Source organism: Scardinius erythrophthalmus (assembly GCF_964197995.2).
Source record: "Scardinius erythrophthalmus genome assembly, chromosome: 3".
In the NCBI taxonomy this organism is placed as follows: domain Eukaryota; kingdom Metazoa; phylum Chordata; class Actinopteri; order Cypriniformes; family Leuciscidae; genus Scardinius; species Scardinius erythrophthalmus.
In genome coordinates this window covers 33,139,765-33,158,663 of record NC_138223.1, presented here as the reverse complement: position 1 = coordinate 33,158,663, position 18,899 = coordinate 33,139,765, and the positions used below count along the sequence as shown (strand labels likewise).

Here is an 18,899-nt window from a genome sequence, read left to right as displayed (position 1 = left end):
GCGTGCGTAACGTGACGTATCGTTGCCGTGGTAACGACTGAAAGTCTTCTGATTCATAATAATAATAATTAATAATATTCGCTGCTATGACAGACAATACATTTGAAAAGAATAAAATATCGTAAATGGTTTAATAAAGTAAAGGGAACAATCTATTTAACACAGCCTCGGGCCATTCTTTAAAACTACTCCATCTATAAATGGATAGTTATATCACAAATAATTTACTGTTATTTAGACAACAAAAATCGGAAGTAATACACTACAATAAATTATAAAAGGAGGACGTTTCGTAAACTAGAAAACAACATTTACCGCTGCCCACTGTGACGTTGTCTAACCAGGGAATCCGTGTGTCCACCACGACAAATGAGCCTCATTGACTTTGTATGGGTGTTGTTTTCGTGGTGCCGACACGTAATTGTAACACAATACGTGCCACCACCACGCAAATCGGGGTTAAGGGGTCGTGTTCATTTCACGTAATTCTGTGAGATCAGGTTGCCTACTTTGTGCCCCGCTCTCCCCTAATCTTCTAGCCAAATTTACACAAAACGTTTATTTGTATAAAAACGCACGAATTGAGAATTTAAATGAAAAAGTCTCGACTTTTTCATTTAAATTCTCAATTCGTGCGCGATTTAAGATTCAAAATTCGTGATTCAAGAGCAACGGTCAACGTTCGTCTGACGCATGTTTACAGCAAAACAATGAAAAATAAAATGAAAAAGGATCGCAGTGGAATGCAAAAATGAGTTCTAGGCCCCACACGGAGCTCTTCTTTGTTTGGCATTTATACAACAGTTCAATAAACAAGTTAAAATCGAGTAGCCTAACTTACGTTTTAGACAATATTATGGCCAGTCTATTTTTGCTTTGCTTACCGTTGTGACGACACTGACCAAACACAGTGGTCTTTTGTTCCTTCTTTCATGATTCAGTGTTTTTGAACACATCGAGAGTTTTTAACGAATGTGAATGATTCAAATTAGTTACTCAGACTCAGGGCCGTTTCTAGGCATAGGCAAACTAGGCGGTCGCCTAGGGCGCAAACAGCTGGGGGGCGCCAGTGAGAGCCCCCAGCACACCAAGAGATTTTTGCCCAAGCGAGTGGAAGAAAAATCCTTCTTTTTTTACATTTCCGATAATGGAGCGTATATTTGCACTAAGTGCCTGTCTTTTTAGCAAAAATACGCCCACTACTATATATCTACAGTGGCATAGGTCGTAAGGGTGTGAGGTGCCTGAAAGTAGCTTTAGATGCGTTCGACCCGAGTTCGAATCCGCCTTTTGCCGAAATCGCTCTTCTCCCTTTTCCCAACACTTGAGATGTAAAATATATAGCCTAACATAAAGGTCTCTAGCATTATATTTTGTCAACGAATTAAAATCGAAATAAGACTTTAATTAAGTAGCCTAGACATTCTGTTTGTGCTGCGTGATTTAGAGAAAAGTGCGCACTTTGCTCATGCGATCAGCATGGTGATCTGGTGTTTTTCTCCAAAATAAAAGCTCAAGGGTTTATTTCTTGCAAGTGAAGAAAAGAAGAAAACAAAAGTATTGTAATTTTCCGATACTATAGTGTAATGTAAAATATGCTTTTGAAATATTCATTTTAATTTATAAAGTAGCCTACATATTATTGGCTATATGGATTTTACGTCATAGGAATACTTATATAAATAATAAACACCAGTGAAAATGTAATGTAGACTGAGTCTGAGACTCTAAATCATGATAACTAATAAGATGTTTGAGCCCTCTTTAGTGTCCAGGTACAAGTCGATGGTTTTTCTTTGTTCAGTGTGAACAGTTCATGGGTTGAAGCTCTTAATTTTAAGCTCTCAAAGAACCAGATTGATGCATTAATTTAACCTTAAAATGTAAAAAAAAATTCTTGCGGGGGAGCATGCCCCCGAACCCCCCTAGAGGAACGGGGGGGGGGGGGGTCAATATAGGAATCTTGCCTAGGGTGCCAAAAAGGCTAGAAACGGCCCTGCTCAGACTTCACTTGTCGTTAACTACTGACGAAACGATCTATAAGAGTCAATCCCCACCAGAATAACAATAGTCTTCAACGCGCCAACACAAACAATATAGGCTACAATAAAAAATATAATAAGTAAATATAAAAACATACATTTATCTCTTTTTATTTATTCCTCTATGTGAGTAGATATTAGATGGTAGGGGGGTGCCCATTCATATATAAAAATTGGATATATTATTAATATATAGGCTACTGTAAATTACAGTCATACTCTAACATCAACTCATCCATATTTTTGTTTACTGTACCACTAGCTACTCTCACAAAGTTCATTCTGCCTTTCCAGCTACAGGAGACCTGGATACACAGTGTGTGATACAAATGATTGAGTAAAATGACTGATATAATTCAGTTTATTAGATGACATTCCAAAAGTCATTGTAAATGTTAAAACAGTGCTAGACACTTTAAATCAGCTTTGAAAAATAATAGTTATTTAATTAACAGTCATTTATCAAAATACATATTCATTGTGCAAATATTTTGCATTTAAAAACTAATAAACAATATCAGCATTTGCCTTTACAAAACCTGTGTACTAAGACTCTGACTGGTGTTTTTCCTGCAAGCAATAATATCAAATCAAATGAAAATGATACACTTCATCAGGTGCCAAAAGCATTCAGTAGTGTAAATATAAAGTGTATAATTGGCAAAATGCCTTTTTTTTTTTTTTTTTCTTTAAATGATAATTTATCTTTATTGTGAAGACCAAGACAATCCATACAGAAAGACACTGTATTACTTTGGAGTTAGAATGACATTAATAAAAATGTATTTATTTATTAAAAATTATGAAAATGGTCTGAAGATCCAGTGCGCGTACTAGGCAATTGTTTTTACTGCATTTGTCCTTTGAAGCCCAGATGCAATGTTAATTGTGTTTTACTTTCTTCACATTTTCATCCAGCTGTAGAAACTCAAGAACACTCCAGTCTCAACCAATCTGTTCCACTTGTCTTGTTCTTCAAATCACTCCTCTGGTTCCACATCTCTGTCATTGTCACTGCATCAGGATATGAGGTTCAATGTTAAATAGTAGATCATCATTACCACGCCGAACTTCCAGAAGGAGGGGCATGTCTCCCTGAATCGCCTCCTGTAGTTCTCCAGTGTTGACCAATGGATGGCCGTTTAGCTTCACTATAATATCACCTGTTTCAAGCCCACCCCTGTGAAGAGGAACCAATGAAAGGAGAATGTCACGTGATTAGTTTGGGATAAGTAAAAATGCAGTTGATTGATGTTGCAACAACATATACTGTATGTAAAAGCATGCTTAATATATGCTCAAAAGCATTTTGAAAAGAATCTAGGGTGAAAATAAATATAAAGTTTGGCTTCAGGCCAATTTACACTGCACCAACAGATGCAGATCAACACCGACAGTCAACGGATTACAACACATCGCAAAAACCAACGAAGTGTCTGTTGCCGTCTGTTGGTGTGGTGTGAATTGGCCTTTAGACATACTTCTGAGCCGGGGAATCCGGGACAACTTCATGGACAAGAATTCCATTGCCGATATCTGGAAAGTCTGGATTGTGCCATTTTAACTCCTGGACAATGCTGAGGAAAAAAAGAGAAATACAAGAAAATGGATGAGATCTGAGGGAAAAGGGATGCAGAAAGACATTTCTCCTTTCGGAAAGCTTTCTGATTACACCTGACACTAATAAATATGAAGGATTCTGGGGTTTTTTGTTTGTTTTTTAAGCAATGTTGTTGATTGACATAACATACTTTTCTGTTAAAGTGACCATTTTGATTCCAATAAACCTTTTCTTGGGGCCTTTTATACCTGAAAGAGAAATGATTAGTTTTAGATATTTGTACAATTTCAATGTGAATTCAAGTCATGCCTGAAAGATTGTTTTTACGAGTAAAAAGCCCATGAATTGCACCACAAAGTAAATATGATTGGGAAATTCAGGATTTTCTTTAGAGTTTCTGAGTTGGGGGCATGTCAGTGAGAAAACAGGGCGAATGCCAGGGATGGTATTGACAGTCAATTTGTGGAAATTATTGAAATATTTCTTTTACATTTACAATAAAACTATAATTGCATGTACAAAATATGACATTGTACTATTGCAATACTATATATAATGATACCGTTTACAGCACCTTCAATAATTCAATTGAAAGCAAAAAAAATTAAACCTGATGCGCATTCTTTGTTCATCAAAATCTTGTTGAATTTTTTGTAGAATTGGTACATTGGTACACATTCCCAGCTCATAAATACAAACTTCCCAGGAGGACTTGAAAGCACCATCAGATAACTGTAGTACCCCATACAGAGTGTTATTCACAACCATGAGTTTAGCACTGCACAAAACTGAACTGAACAAAATAATTACTGCCTTTTTGTTTGGTAGCGATTTTTGTTAAACACCAAAGCAAAGAGTTATATTGACTTGCAGTTAGCTAGTAGCAGGTTACTGGGACAAATTCATGCATTGCAGTTTTACGGTATAACAGGATAAACAGTTAACAACCTAATTCAGCATTGTGGCCTAAACATCAATGCTGCACCTTTACTTTGCCTCCTCTCACAAAGTAATTTAATGGTATGAATGACCAGTTCAATTTCAGTTGATTCTGCTATAGCTTGCATGTTTGAGGCCAGCAAGACGACTAGCAGCTAGCTAGCAAAGTGACATTTGCTAGCAATTACCTCACCTGAGGCAGTCTTCACAACTTGAGACTGCGTGAAGTTTGTCCTGCCTACCATTTGTTTGACTGAAATCAAAGTAAATGACACCAAGGATGTAATGGACAGGCTGTTTCATGCATAGTGTATTCATGTTTTGTAGCCATTTTGTCACAGTTGGCAGAACATAATTTAATAGGTGGGACACACAAACACCTAATTTGTAAATTCAGATTTCTGTGAGCTAAAATTTCTGTTGATGAATTCATTTTTGGAATTACTGAATTAATTGCATTACCTCTGTGCATGATGCTTACCTTTCTGCTGTTTATCATTGGATTCATCAAGGAACTTAATGATTCGGTCGGATGGAATGGCAAAAGAAATCCCCGCGGTAACTTTTAGTGTGTTTATTCCGATCACCTCACCATCCTAACATGACAGAAATGTTATGTAAAAAGCTAGCAATATTAAATGCATCTACCCAGTGTCCTCTTAATGTAAAACTCCATTCCCACTCACCAAATTGACAAGTGGACCTCCTGAGTTTCCATACTTCCCATTGATGGTGAAAGAGAGAGTAATAGACAATCAAATTCAGGTAAAATATCTATCAAACAGTTGCTGTAGCCTGAAAACACCATTCTTGCTTGTCTTACATTGATGATAGCATCGGTCTGGATGTAGTCCATGTCAGAGTCTTGGATGCCGAGCTCTTTTCCATCTCTCTGTGTTGTGCTGACGATGCCTGTTGTGACTGTGTTCTGAAGGGCGAATGGACTGCCAATGGCAACCACAAACTCCCCAGGCCTCAGATCAGCAGACTGACCCAGAGATAACACTGGTAATTTTTTCTGGAGATAAACAGAACATTTCATGCAAATTAAATCAACTGAAATGTGATTCAGTCCATATGTTTTCAATCATCCTGTTAGTCTAAAAAGTGCAGCCTCGTGCCTGTGGCCGAATCACAGCTATCCCGGCCAGCGTGTGACTGACATTCAATGTTGAAATAAATGTTATTTCCTCAAGTAAAGATGTGCTACTTTTTTATGTGTTTATATTTTTTTACACACTTATTTTACACACTTACTCAGAACAACGGCTGGCTGGGATGGTGATTTGAACAACAACGCTAACGCTCATGTAATATTGCTTAATTGCTAACCCTACCTGAACAAACTGGTCTGATTTCAATCCTTGCAAAAAACATTTGAACACCAAATGTAAAAAACAAATCCGAAATTGGGCGCAGTGTGGAGAAAGTCTAAGGCTGCAGAGCAAGAGATGGGGAAATGACATCAACTACTATAAACAGAATCAAAATATCTGCAAGCATTCCAGACTCTCTGACATGGGAACATTCTTCATTTTTGGTTTCCAAAGCCATGTCTACTCTGAATAGTTTAATTCAGAAATGGGCTACAGAAATATTGCACTAGACGGTTTACACATCTCCATAATCAGATCCACATGCATCTGGAAACAAAACACCTCTTATAACACCTCCTAAATTCCCACACACAAATGTAGGTCAGCATGTGCTTAAAATAAGGCTACAGTTAACATGTCCCAGTGTGTCTAGATGAGGCGGAATGTGTGATATAAACCATCTGCCTTCAGAGTCATAAACATGAGATTTAAGAGTCAAAGGTGTTGCCATTTTTGGATGATTTGTGCTGAGTTTTTATACTTTGAATGTTTATGAAAGATGAACTCTGGACTACTGGCTAATAGGCTTTGTGTCTGGAAACTCCACTGTAAAGAAAAATGTGGTGACACTGACAGCAAGAAAGGTTGAGGATTCAACTTTTTCAGCCTCAAGGCCTTGTTTCACATTTACAACAGGAAATAATGGAGACAAGGGAAACATAAATATTAAAAATGAGGGGAAAACACTATAAATAATGGTCCTATTATTCTATTGTCCCTTAAATGCAACCCCCCATTTTGAGCATAGATGTGAAAATGCACTATCCAAACTTAAATGGTTGTAATTCGTGAAAGAAGACACTCAGCAGGTTATTGCTGAAGCACTGTAAAACAAATGTTCTAAACTTTTTTTTTATTTAATTTGATTAAATTGCAACGACAAAAAAGTCAAGGCCATATGTACCAAGCTGTGTTCCAAATTTGAAGTTGATATCACAAAAATTGGTAAGGCACTGTACCAAAAATAGCCACCTGGTGACACCCACATTCCATTGAATTTTTTTGATGTTTTCTCCTCTAACAAATTACTAAATTTCAATCACAATAAAACTTCTATTACAAAACTGTTATCAAATTTGGTAGGTAAATGGTTAGTGTAAAGTATAAAGTAGTTAAAGGGTTAGTTCAGCCAAAAATGAAAATTCTGCACCCTTATGTAGTTCCACACCCTCAAGACTTTCATTCATCTTCTGAACACAAATGAAGATATTTTCAATTTAACCTAATTGAGGTTAAACCACTGGAGTCACATGGATTACTTTAATGATGTATTTCCTACCGTTCTGGACCTTGAATATTATAAATTGCGTTGCTCCCAATGCAAGACTGAAAGCTCTCGGATTTAATCAAAAATATCTTCATTTGTGTTCCGAAGATGAACGAAGGTCTTACGGGGTTGGAACCCCATGAGGGTGAGTGATTAATGACGGAATTTTCATTTTTGGGTGAGCTAACCCTTTAAAGTAAATTTTGTTAATGAAACATGACACCTCCCAATAGGGAGAGGATTTCCAAAGTAGGCTACCATTTCCATGGTAAATCACAGGATGATTTTTTAGTTTTTAAGCTTTCGAATGATAATAAATGATTATTACTAAAAATGTGTGATAGGAAAACAAGGCAATAAAAAAAGAGCGGTAAACTGACAGTTATGGGTCATGATGCTTGTGAAATGATTCCCACCTTTGGATTAATTTTGATAGTGGCAATGTCAGACTTCTTGTCGATGTCTCTGATGGAGGCGTCATACGTCTGGCCATCGTGCAGCTGCACTCGTAGATGCTGGCGGCCCGTTACTGTTGCACTACTAGCTACCACATGAGCATTGGTCACAATCAGACCAGCCTGAGTCATTATGAATCCAGAACCGCTTGACAAAGGTACATGGCGGCCAAAGAGCGGATGGCTGGACACAAACATTCAAAACAGTGGTTATCGCATTACTGAAAGGGTGAAAATATTACAATTATATTCTAGTATTGCATGAAAATAAAAGTTAATATAACAATACAACTTGCTAAATGCATAATAGTTAGATTAATTTAGATTACTACAGTATTGAATTATATAAAAACTCCTTCTCTTCAATCGAGTGCAAACATGACAAATAAATATAGCTATCACCAGTAAAAACATTACCAAAACATCATCTTTTACAGTTATAGGTATAAAGAAGAGAAGAATTTACTTGAGGAAGAGCTCGACGTGTACCACAGCAGGGGCAATCTTCTCCACAACATCAGCGATGAAGTTAAACTTATACCTTGGGCTGTTCAGATGTGCAGGACCTATACTAGCAGGAAGAATCATTCACGTCAATGACATGTTAGCCAGATATGAATACTAATGACTATATAAGCAATACTTAACAGTTTGTTTTTTGGTAAATAGCATAGGTCAGGGATAGGCATGTTTGGTCCTTTAAGGCTGCTGTCCTGCAGAGTTTAGCTCCAACCGTAATCAAACACAGCTGAACAAGCTAATTGATGTCTTCAGGATCACTAAGGCTTCAGGTAACACTTGTAGGCAAGGTAAGAGTTTTTTTCAGGGCTAGAGCTACTCTACAGGACAATGCAGTACTAGGACTAGGACCGAACTGCCCCTGACCTAGGTATACAAGTGTAAATGTGCACTAAATTAATATTTAAGCAAATCTTTCTCACATAATTTATATTGTATTAGCAGAATAAGTGGCAACCAAATTTTAAGGTGTAATACACTACCCATCAAAAGTATGTTTTTTAAAGAAGTCTCGTATGCTCACCAAGTGTACATTTATTTGATCAAAAATACAATTAAAAGAGTAATATTGTGAAATATTAAGTCATTTTAAATAACTGTTTTCTATATTGTAAAATGTTATTTGTTACGGTGATGGTAAAGCTAAATATTCAGCAGCCATTATTACAGTCTTCATTGTTACATGATCAAATTCACTGATTTGGCGCTCAATTCAGTTATTATTGGTTCTCAGTTATTAATAATGGTTCTTCTTATTATCCATGTTGAAAAGAGTTTTTGATGCTTAATATTTTTGTGGAAACTAATTTAAAAAAAAATTCAGGAAAATGTGATAATTGTTTTAATAAGTTAAAAAGAACAGCATTTCATTGAAATGTAAATGTCTTTACTGTCATTTTTTGATTAATTTAATGCATCCTTGCTGAATAAAAGTATTTTATTTTATTTTTTTACCCCAAACTTTTGAATAGTAGTGTATCACAGTTTCCACAAAATTACAAGGGCATAACTGTTTTACTAATTAAAATTAATAATAATTATTATATAAAGATTGTTTTACTGTATTTTAATAATACTCTTTTTATTAATACTTATAGTACTGTTTTACTTTATTTTTAATAGAGTAAATAATATAACTTATTAATAATATATTTAATAATATAACTTAATTATTCCAAACTTTTGACCGGTATTGTGATTTTAAGTGAGAAATCACTGACAGAGGAATTTCCTCTGAATATATGCCAAGATCTATGAAATTCAAACATATCATTAACTTAATCTCCCAATATCAGCAGCCTCCGATGTGCTGCTTAGAACTAAATCTTAACTAAACCAAGTATAACTTGTTCCTGGATCAAGTTCTTTGTTGATCCTGGAACAACATTCCAAACAACTAATCAGATTTGAGAGAAAACTGTACATCAAGTTTAGACTTACAACCAGGGTTAGATGCTTCTACATTGTAATTCACCTATTATTTCCCTCTGGTTTAAGGAATAGGTTATGGGTAAGGTTAGGTTTAGGGGTAAGGATAGGATTAGGATACATTTTTTAGACAGAATATGTTGATCCAGGAACTTGTCTTGGCAAAATCACAGTGACCAAATGTTCTATAGATATCCCATAGAGCACATAACAGAACAGATATAGGACATCCATTGTAATAATTTGGATCACTGCTCATCTGTGACTAGGTGTGTCGCATTTAACTTCCCTCACATTCTGTGGGCTGGACACAGATGGTTTTCGGCCTAGACTGTGTCCTCTTTTCCAAAGCTTTAGAATAAAAATAGTTGCATGTTTTGATTCACGCTTCAGTATAAAAGGATTAAAAGCTGCTTTTAGATTTATGTTCACTGGCTCTTAGTGAAATAACTACAGACCACACTGGAATAGTAAGAGGAAGGAACTAAGAGCTGTTGACACTACATCTCACTAAACATCCAAAATCACACTGATGTTTCCACTTAGTTGGCATTCCAAGACGTCTCAATCAGACAAATTCAGACATCACACATGAAGCCAAAATTAGTGAAGATATAGCAACAGTCCTACAGCTGACTGAGTATTAGCCTATGCTTCACACACACAAACACTTGCACTGTCATTTTTTTTCTCCCCCCAGTCAATACAACAGTGGTCTTATTCACATGGATGAAGCAGCAGTCAAAATTTGACAGTTACTGACGCCATTGTGATCGTATTTGCAGGAGCATTTGTCACCAATTGTTGTATATTACCCCAGATTAAAAAGTGTGCCACTTCCTTTAATGTGACATTAAACATATTTGCCAAACCTTTGGAAACTATTGCAACTGCAAGACAGGAAATACTGTCAAATGCAATGCATTTATAAAATTCAAGCTGCCGTTTAACTGACACTTTCATTCAAATAGACTTAGGCCTATTTAATAGACAAATAGCACGCTTAAGTGTCATGCGCAAAATGGCAATAGCGCTGATAGTCAACAAAATAGTAGTAAACATAATTACTAGTTACTATTCCAGACTCACGGAACAGAACCAATTTTGATAGGAGGCTATAACTGAACAGAAATAGAAAAATCAAGAAGAAAAATAAGTAGTTGAACTTATCAGTGACTGACCTGAGCTTGATGATGCGCATGAACCCTTGTGCGTTTGGGTAATCACGGAGAGCCCTCGCTGTTGCGCTTTACGCGCGGCTGCCCTCATCTTGCACACATTACCGTAGGTCTTTCCGTCGCTGCCACACACTCTGTGAGTTGTCTTACACTGGCAAACGCCTTTGGAAAGTCGCTTACCGGCTGGAAATTTACATTCAAGCCCGTCGCCACACGGAGCATCATCCTTCCGACCGCACGATGTGCCCTCGCTCAGGCTGCACACAAGACAGCAGTTGCAGTGGTCGGGCACATACCCGCTCGGACAGCTCGGGCTCGGACATTTACTCACATCACACCTGGATGAACATTTTGTCCTCGGCTCGGCACCGGCGAGGTCCTGCGCAAAGAGCATTGTTGCTGCAAACAGAATGACCAGCATTCCCTTTTCAGTTTTCAGGTAGCCTACACTTAGTGAGAAATTCAGTCAGTGTATTTAGTCTGTCCAGTTAGCTATTTTAATTCTTTGTGATATTCATTCGTGGCCTATGATGTCCAAAATACAGCAAAGAGCTCCTCTGACTTTTCCGAGAACGTCACACGATGATTGTAGCGGCGTTTAACATGAAATGTACAGTTGCATTCCCTAGTTTAAAGTTCAGTCTCGTTCTTATGTTCCTTGTGCTATGCCGTTGAAAATACAGTGCTGGATAAATCTCTCAGACTTCCCGGACATGTGGCCACACTCACTCCCTCCACTTCAATGCTTTTGTATATCTTACACACTCAGTGTGAGGTAGGCTATGGTGAAATAGGTAGGACAGTGTCATTACAAAACAATGCATTAAAGAGCAAATTTATTATCACATTCTGTGGAAATATCTACATTTCAAGAAGTGGATGTAAAATGCTTTCAAGCTTATACTATTAAAAAGGATCAGGCTAGAAAATATCATGATATAAACAATAAAAATGAACAGAAACTCCCCACCGTAATAGAAAAACAAACGTTTGGAAAAAATGTCTTTAACTCTACAGCATTGCTGATGTCTTTTCTGTAGCCTAATATAGCCTATTTCACAGTTTTACAACATATCCGAGAGCTTCTCTCAGCTCACCGCTTTCTTCTTTACTGCTATCATGCCTCCCTGTGGCGTATACAGAAACATGCTAAACATTTTGCATACTTAAACTTAATTATGACCAGTGTTGGGGAAAGTTACTTTTAAAAGTAATCAATTACAACATTGCATTACTCCCAAAAAGTAACTAATTGCGTTACTTGGTTGAAAAGCAATGCGTTACTTTTGCATATTTTTTTTCTCACTTGGTCTGGGGCCTCATTTATAAAACTTTGCGTAGGATTTGCGTCAGAAGTGGCGTACGGATGAAACATAGGACGTGCGTAGGCACAGAAATATTCGGATTTATAAAACCGTGCGCACGCACATCCTGGTGTTCGTGTAGGCTGTTAATTGTAAGACTTGCTTTGTGAAGTCTTCGTGTTATTTATGAGAGGCAGTGTTGCCAGTTCTTTTACACAACGGTCTACAGTTTCACACACTTTCAAACTCCTGGGTCAGAGTTTGCGTGAAGGACCGCACGTTTTCCCGTCAAGTTTACTTTTTATAAATTCCAATTATTGCGTAGAAAGCGGCGTACGCCTTCTTTTGTGCGTACGCAACGTTTATAAATAAGGCCCCTGGAGTCTAGACTGGGATTGCTTGTTAGCTACCAAAAGACAAACCTTTAAGCTGTGCTGCCATTTACAAATGTGATGTTTCTTAAGTATTTTTGCTTAAGTATGGTTGAATTGGATCATTAAAGGTCAACAGCAAATTCAATGGTAAATAAAATGAGATTAAATACATAGAGTATTTGTGTAATTTAATAATTATTGCAGGTTTACGTAATATTCTGAGTTTGCAGTTTACTGTTTTTCATTCATTTTAAGGAATACTGAATCTGTTTTTGTGCAAGTGAGATTTGTTTGTTCACATTTAGTGCAGAACTATAATAAGTAACATGCAAAGTTACTTATTTGAAAAAGTAACTCAGATATTTTGCTGTAAATTTAAAAGTAATCGCTACTTTACTAATTACTTGAAAAAAGTAATCTGAATACATAACTCGCATTAGTGATCTAGATTTTGCTTCACTGAGGGCTTTTATTGTACACAGCATGCATGTGAGATTTGGTTATGGGCAGATTTCTGCGTGTTGTGTGCTATGAAGTGTTTACCAGAATGTCTTCAATTAAGACAACAAAGTATTAGAACAGTTTGATATTATAGAAATAACCCATTTTTTCTGTACAAGCACCATTTAGAGAGAGAATAATATCACTGCAATTTATGACCTACTCTTATTGTTGAAATAGCAAATAAATAAAGTTTCATCTAAAGTTTTGTTTTATACTGGTTGAGAAATGATGCTCTTCTTTTCACCACGTCTGATGCCATGATCTTAAACTTAAACATTATTTAGACAGTACGGGCCGGCCTATGTCTAAACAGCAAATAAAAACAAATGCACAAGGTAGGCAACATTCTTAAAAGTAAAAACTTAAACACACATTTTAGAATTTCAAATCTTGTACAGCAGCTATTTCTTGGAGTGCTTCACAGACAAGGCTTAGTCCCAGACTAAAATGCATGTTTGAGCTGTTTTTACTGAAACGTATATCGTCTTTAAGCAACAACATATCTTTTAAAAAGCTACTTAAATGTCCTAATTGAACTAAGGTCTAATCCTGGCTTAATCTAAGCGGCGTCTGTGAAACCAGGCCATGAACATACACTGTAAAAAATAATTCTGTGGCTTAGTAAATATTACAGAAATTTTTAACTTTATTAACTTAATAAAATCTCTGTATATCGTTTACTTGATTGTTTGAGTTAAACATACCAAAATAATTGAGTAAAAATCCAACAGTTAATTTTATCTAAAATTTACAGATATATTTAAGTTTTTTTCAATAAAATAATTTAGTATTTGACTAACCAATTATTTCTTTATAATATACTTAATATATATGTGAAATTTCTATCAAAATATTTGAGAATGTTTAATTAAACTGATCTGTTTCAAGAAACAAAAAAATTACTTAATTCAAATCAATATTATTAATATATTTAACACGCTCTTAAAATTGAGTAAGTTTACTCAATTAAAACAATGCCCCCCTCCCCCACCCTCTGACGTGACGAAAACTCGACGGTTGGAGTGAGCGTGGCTGTTTGAACTCTCCAGTCTCCAGAACAACAGCTCTCTTCTCAGCGTCGCAGATTTGGTGCATTTTCACTGTGAAATTCAGGTTGGTGTATGTTTTATTTTATCTATAAAATCATTACTGTGCTTTAAATCATATTTAATGCAAAACAACATACAGAGGCGTAATTCGACACCTAAACGAGACGAGAGCCGCGTTTGTCTTTTTGCGTGATTGAAACGCTTTGCATAAACACATGACTTTCATAATGATAATGAATATAATTATTATCATTTGGATGATAAAATGTCCTCAGAACTATCACTTTTTGTTTATTGGCAGGTTATGTCAGTCGCTCGCAGTATATTTCGGCTGTGCCTCAGACAGTGGCCGTTTCTCAATATGCGTTCTTGTCTGTACTTGCGTTCTTGTGGACTTGTGAAACGTCATCAGTCGCTGCCCAAGTACCGTCCCAATACACAAGTTTGCAATTTGGCAAGAACGGTTAAAAATCCCGGAAGTGTTCTTGACACGCCCATTTTACCGAGGATGCATAGGTTGGTAACTTGAGTGAACTTGACGGCAGAAATATCCCAGCATTCATTTCTGCATTCGAGGAATGAGAGGTCAATACAGCAAGTCGTTTTTCTACAATTTCGTACGCCATTTCATCACTAAATTCACTTCTGAGAACATTTGATGCGAGAAATCAACTGTGTACGTTAGATTTCAAATATTGGCATTTTTCGAAAATGCGCTCAAACGTTTTCGGAAGTGAGAATCTCCAGCGTAGGTAGCTTTATTGTTATGAATATACATAGTGTACAGTTGTAGAGTAATCCCTTGAGCTGAGGGTAGGCTTGGGCGATAAAGCCTGGCTGTTATCGTCAATAATTCTCGTTATGTTTGGGTACTGCAGACGGCGTCTGTGCGGAGGTATTATTGCGCAATACCAGCAAGAACACATCGTCTCAAAGTGTCAGCAGCGTTCTGTGTGCTCGTCACCTTGTGAGTTCATTCTTCCAAGAACAACTAGCAAGAGCGTTCTCCTCAAGAACACAAGTCCGTTCTTTGCATTCTTGGTTTTGAGAAACACCCAGTGACTGTGAGTGAAACGCAGGACGGCGGTATGAAGTTCAAAGTTCACCCGCAGAGCGCGAGTCTGTCTCCGGCACGAGGACCAGCGCAGATTCGGTGGATATTGGATAACAGAGTGGTTGATTACACTTGAATTAGGCTACCTGAATGTTTAAATATTTCATTTTTACTTGTTAAATAAGTTTAAATGCAGGCAATATTGTATACATGAAAAAACAGTCTAAAATGTGCTGTATTGCTGTACTCATTGAAAATAAAGGCCAATGCAATGTATAATGGTGGTTGTCTGGAGTACTATTTTACAAAGGTTTAGAGAAAATAAAAAAGTTAATATTACTCATTAATAAAAACAGTTAATATTACTCATAAATATTGTTTTTTAATGTTTAAATGTTAAATTATTTCTACTCAATTTTATTTGTTAATGTACCAGATGCAGTTACTCAGATTTACTTTATTTTTTTTACTTGCATTTACTCAATTCATACAGTATATTTCATTGATTTCACAGCTTTAAAATTTACTCAATTTTTTTGAGTGTAAAAATGTTTCACCAATAAAATTGAGTAAATAATAGTTAAACTTTTTACAGTGTACAAACATTATGTGTGATCTATACAGTGTACAAAAACTAAATGACTAATTGACAGCTGTAGCAAAGCTAATGTCCATAGTCCGATAACAATCAAACCAAACTGTGATAGCCAAAAAAAGTCAATTAAATCTTTTTCTTTTTTTGAATTTATGCAATTCCTCTAACAGCCACATGAGGGTGTCGATGAATATTGTGTTCCTGCTTCAATTCCAGATGTCAACGGATCCAAGTAGGAAATGTAAACTTTTAAAATGCTGAAAAAAGTATGAGAAAAAGTATTTTTTCTTCTTGTTTATTGAATCATAAAAACAACTTTGTTGTTAAATATATTTCAATTGAGTAATATACGGTTACATGTACAGTCAGTACCGGTAAGTCAGTTAGCCTTAGACACACATATATGGGACAGCACAAAGAGCAGCAAGAACAAGTAAGCGAAGATTCACTACGCCAACTTTTATGCAGACAAAGCTATCCTTTTTAACCAGTGACAACTAACCAGCTCCATTAAGCAGTTTTTCATTTAGTCATTTAGTCTAGCAGTGTTACACTTGTCTGTAGAAGGTTCCATGCCGGAGAAATAACTTCATGAATCCTCCTTTGCATAATGGCCACCATAATTCTTGAAAAGTTGCAATGACTGCAAAAAGTTTAAATACTTTTTTTCTCTCTCTGACCATTGGCTTGTGATTCTCAAAGGATACACTTGCTATTTACGTCTTGTCCCTGTCAGTGGACATACTGAAATAATCACGCCACTCTATCTGTCAGTAGCAGATGCAGCCCCATTTATTCTTGTTCTCCTGTGCTGTTGGGACTTTTGCTGGGATTTTGAAGCTCTCAGATCTGCACCCTAACACACATTCGTTCACACTCTGGCTTCTCTGGCTCTTCAAACTCTTTGCCAATGTCACAAAGATGCTGTCCACCTGGTCCCCTTTGTGACCTTTGGCTGAAGTAAGATAAAAAGACATTCCATGGACTTCGGCCAAATGACGAGCCTGCTCGATTACCACACATGTAATCGGAGTGGCTAGATCGGCCTTGTTGCAAACGAGGGCCCGGGGAATATCTGGACCGAGAGAGTGCTGACGGCACTCGTCCATCCACAGAGGCAGATTGCGGAAACTAATGGGGTTGGTGACATCAAACACGAAGACAATCCCGTGCACATTGCGATAGTAGTGCTGAACCATGCTTTTACGAAAACGTTCCTGACCAGCAGTGTCCCACATCTGTACCTGAAGCGAGATGGAAGAGGACAAGATTTATATTTTTGTTCACATATACATATTATAGCACATTATACACATGCCTTGGCATTGCTGCTGCCATGCATGACAAACATGAGCTACAGAAACATTGAAGATTGAAACTTGAGTCTCCATTGGGCCTGACCTGATGGTATTTATGAAGTTCATTAGTTTTTTTTTTTTTTTTAATATATAGCCTCAACACATTAAGTGCTTGAATTGGACAGAAAATAGAGCCTTGGTTGAAATGGGGTAGTAATGTAGCCTAAATGTTCATCTTTAAAGCAATTGTTATTTAATGTTTGTGGTGTAGGACTAAAGCTTCTCTACTCAAATGTAAAGACCAATTCCTCATTTCAAAGCTAATTAAGATCTCAACAACACGGTAAAATCCAGCGTTCCGTTGTTCCTCCATGGCATTCACAAGCAAAAATAAAAAACAATGTAATAAAGAATTCACATCTTGGTTATTGAATCCGATAAACAGATCAGGTAAATCCAAATTAGTCAGTACACAAATTATTACAAATATTTGATATAGCCTACATCAAATCTCTTTGAGGAACCATAAAAACTCTGCTGTTATGGTGTAAAACATTTAAACTAGTTTAATATTCTTTGTGGTTTTCGTAACCTTAATTATTGTTCATTACTGTCTTGTTTCTGTATTTATTGTTGCATAAAAATATATATATATATATATTTCTTTGATTCGGATCTCTTCAATGAATCAGTTCCAAAACCGGTATGTTCAGTACTGAGCATTCGATTTAGGGGGTGAACAGTTAAAAGGGTTAAAAAACTTATAAGCAAATAATGATACAAATAAAACGTAGTTTATGACTTGACAATAAACAATAGGGCTATCATTGATCGTGATACAAAATTACATTTCGCTAAAACCATCAAAAGATGTTGAGATTACGCAATACAAAATACAGTAGCATACAACTTAAATAAATGAATTCTTACTCTGACTCTCTCGCCTTCTATGTCAAGAAGTTTCTCACGAAAGTCCACCCCGATTGTCGCCTCCGTTCTGCTGGGAAACTGTCCGGTGCAGAAGCGGTGTGTCAGACAGGTCTTACCGACTCCGGCATCTCCGATCACAATGATCTTACAGGTACGACGGCAGCGCACCGGGATACCGTTCGACGAGCTGGAGCTCTCCAAGGACGAATCCATTTACCGTTCCAGTGGCGAAAACTAAACCTGAATTAATGTTAAAAGGAAGCTAAAAGTTCAGAGTGCTCCAGTGAGCACTCCTCACATGTCAATGACTGATGCTGACTGATTACTTCCCCTTAAATAAAAGAGAAACTTGGACTCGTTTTTTAAGCCCCACTTCCATAAGACATCAAATCAGGTAATTAAAGAAAATTCTGCCTTTTTGCAATATAATACATATGATTATTCCTTTTATTCATGAATGTAATTATGCATAAAAGGGGTAGGAACCGTTGTTAAAAGGGAAGTCTGACATCCAGCTTGGACAGAAACCAAAAACAGCCCACAGTTATTTCATATCCCTTGCAGTATAGTTTTGTGTGTGTGTGTGTGTGTGTGTGTGTGTGTGTGTGTGTGTGTGTGTGTGTGTGTGACAAAATATACTTCAGATGTTTTTGGCCAAAACATTTTAAATACTTCAATGATTTTTAAAGACCCTACCAATGTCAATGAGAAGGAACAGTAGATGGGCTGGTGCCAAATGTGTGCTCTTACATTTAGATTTTTTTTATTATAAAAAAAAAAAAAATCTATATCATACAACAAACTCTTCTTTGAACACTGTAACCCAATTGGATCAGACAGAGTGATAAAATGAGGTAAGCTGGAACAGAGAGCAGGGGAAAAGGGCTCTTAATAACCGTTTACTGTCATTATCAAGCCTTTTTTTTTTTTTGACACCTCCAAGAAATGCAATAAGGAACATCTACACATGCTGCTTCCCCATTGGGACATCACTTCCTGTCCACCCATTCTTCCCCCAAAACCATG

At 36.7% G+C, this 18,899-nt stretch overlaps 2 protein-coding genes across 3 annotated transcripts; both read right to left on the bottom strand.

Annotated features, from left to right (window-relative positions):
- Positions 1 to 2,386: 2,386 nt before the first annotated feature.
- On the bottom strand, positions 2,387 to 11,511 carry htra3a (HtrA serine peptidase 3a). Of its 2 annotated transcripts, XM_081361043.1 has the most exons (10): positions 10,769 to 11,509; positions 8,107 to 8,206; positions 7,602 to 7,824; positions 5,366 to 5,560; positions 5,229 to 5,261; positions 5,024 to 5,138; positions 4,736 to 4,795; positions 3,794 to 3,851; positions 3,524 to 3,619; positions 2,387 to 3,222 (listed from the first exon to the last, which is right to left on the bottom strand). In XM_081361043.1, exons 1-10 carry the CDS (start codon positions 11,184 to 11,186, stop codon positions 3,054 to 3,056), a joined length of 1,467 nt encoding a protein of 488 aa, XP_081217169.1. In that variant the 5' UTR covers positions 11,187 to 11,509; the 3' UTR covers positions 2,387 to 3,053. The 2 variants fall into 2 exon arrangements, with proteins under 2 accessions (XP_081217169.1, XP_081217170.1); XM_081361044.1 differs by lacking the exon at positions 4,736 to 4,795 and having other exon boundaries at positions 10,769 to 11,511.
- A 4,007-nt stretch (positions 11,512 to 15,518) lies between these two features.
- Positions 15,519 to 18,855, bottom strand: rab33bb (RAB33B, member RAS oncogene family b). The gene is made up of 2 exons (XM_081361994.1): positions 17,874 to 18,855; positions 15,519 to 16,889 (listed from the first exon to the last, which is right to left on the bottom strand). The coding sequence occupies exons 1-2, from the start codon at positions 18,084 to 18,086 to the stop codon at positions 16,416 to 16,418; spliced, it is 687 nt and encodes a 228-aa protein (XP_081218120.1). The 5' UTR covers positions 18,087 to 18,855; the 3' UTR covers positions 15,519 to 16,415.
- Positions 18,856 to 18,899: the final 44 nt, after the last annotated feature.

Coding starts and splice junctions, on each gene's coding strand:
- rab33bb (XM_081361994.1), bottom strand. CDS start 18,086: ATGGATTCGTCCTTGGAGAGCTCCAGCTCGTCGAACGGTATCCCGGTG. Junction 16,890..17,873: donor TAGAAGGCGAGAGAGTCAGA/GTAAGAATTCAT, acceptor ATCTCGCTTCAG/GTACAGATGTGGGACACTGC.
- htra3a (XM_081361043.1), bottom strand. CDS start 11,186: ATGCTGGTCATTCTGTTTGCAGCAACAATGCTCTTTGCGCAGGACCTC. Junction 5,139..5,228: donor GAGGTCCACTTGTCAATTTG/GTGAGTGGGAAT, acceptor CTGTCATGTTAG/GATGGTGAGGTGATCGGAAT. Junction 3,620..3,793: donor ATGGTCACTTTAACAGAAAA/GTATGTTATGTC, acceptor TTTTTTCCTCAG/CATTGTCCAGGAGTTAAAAT.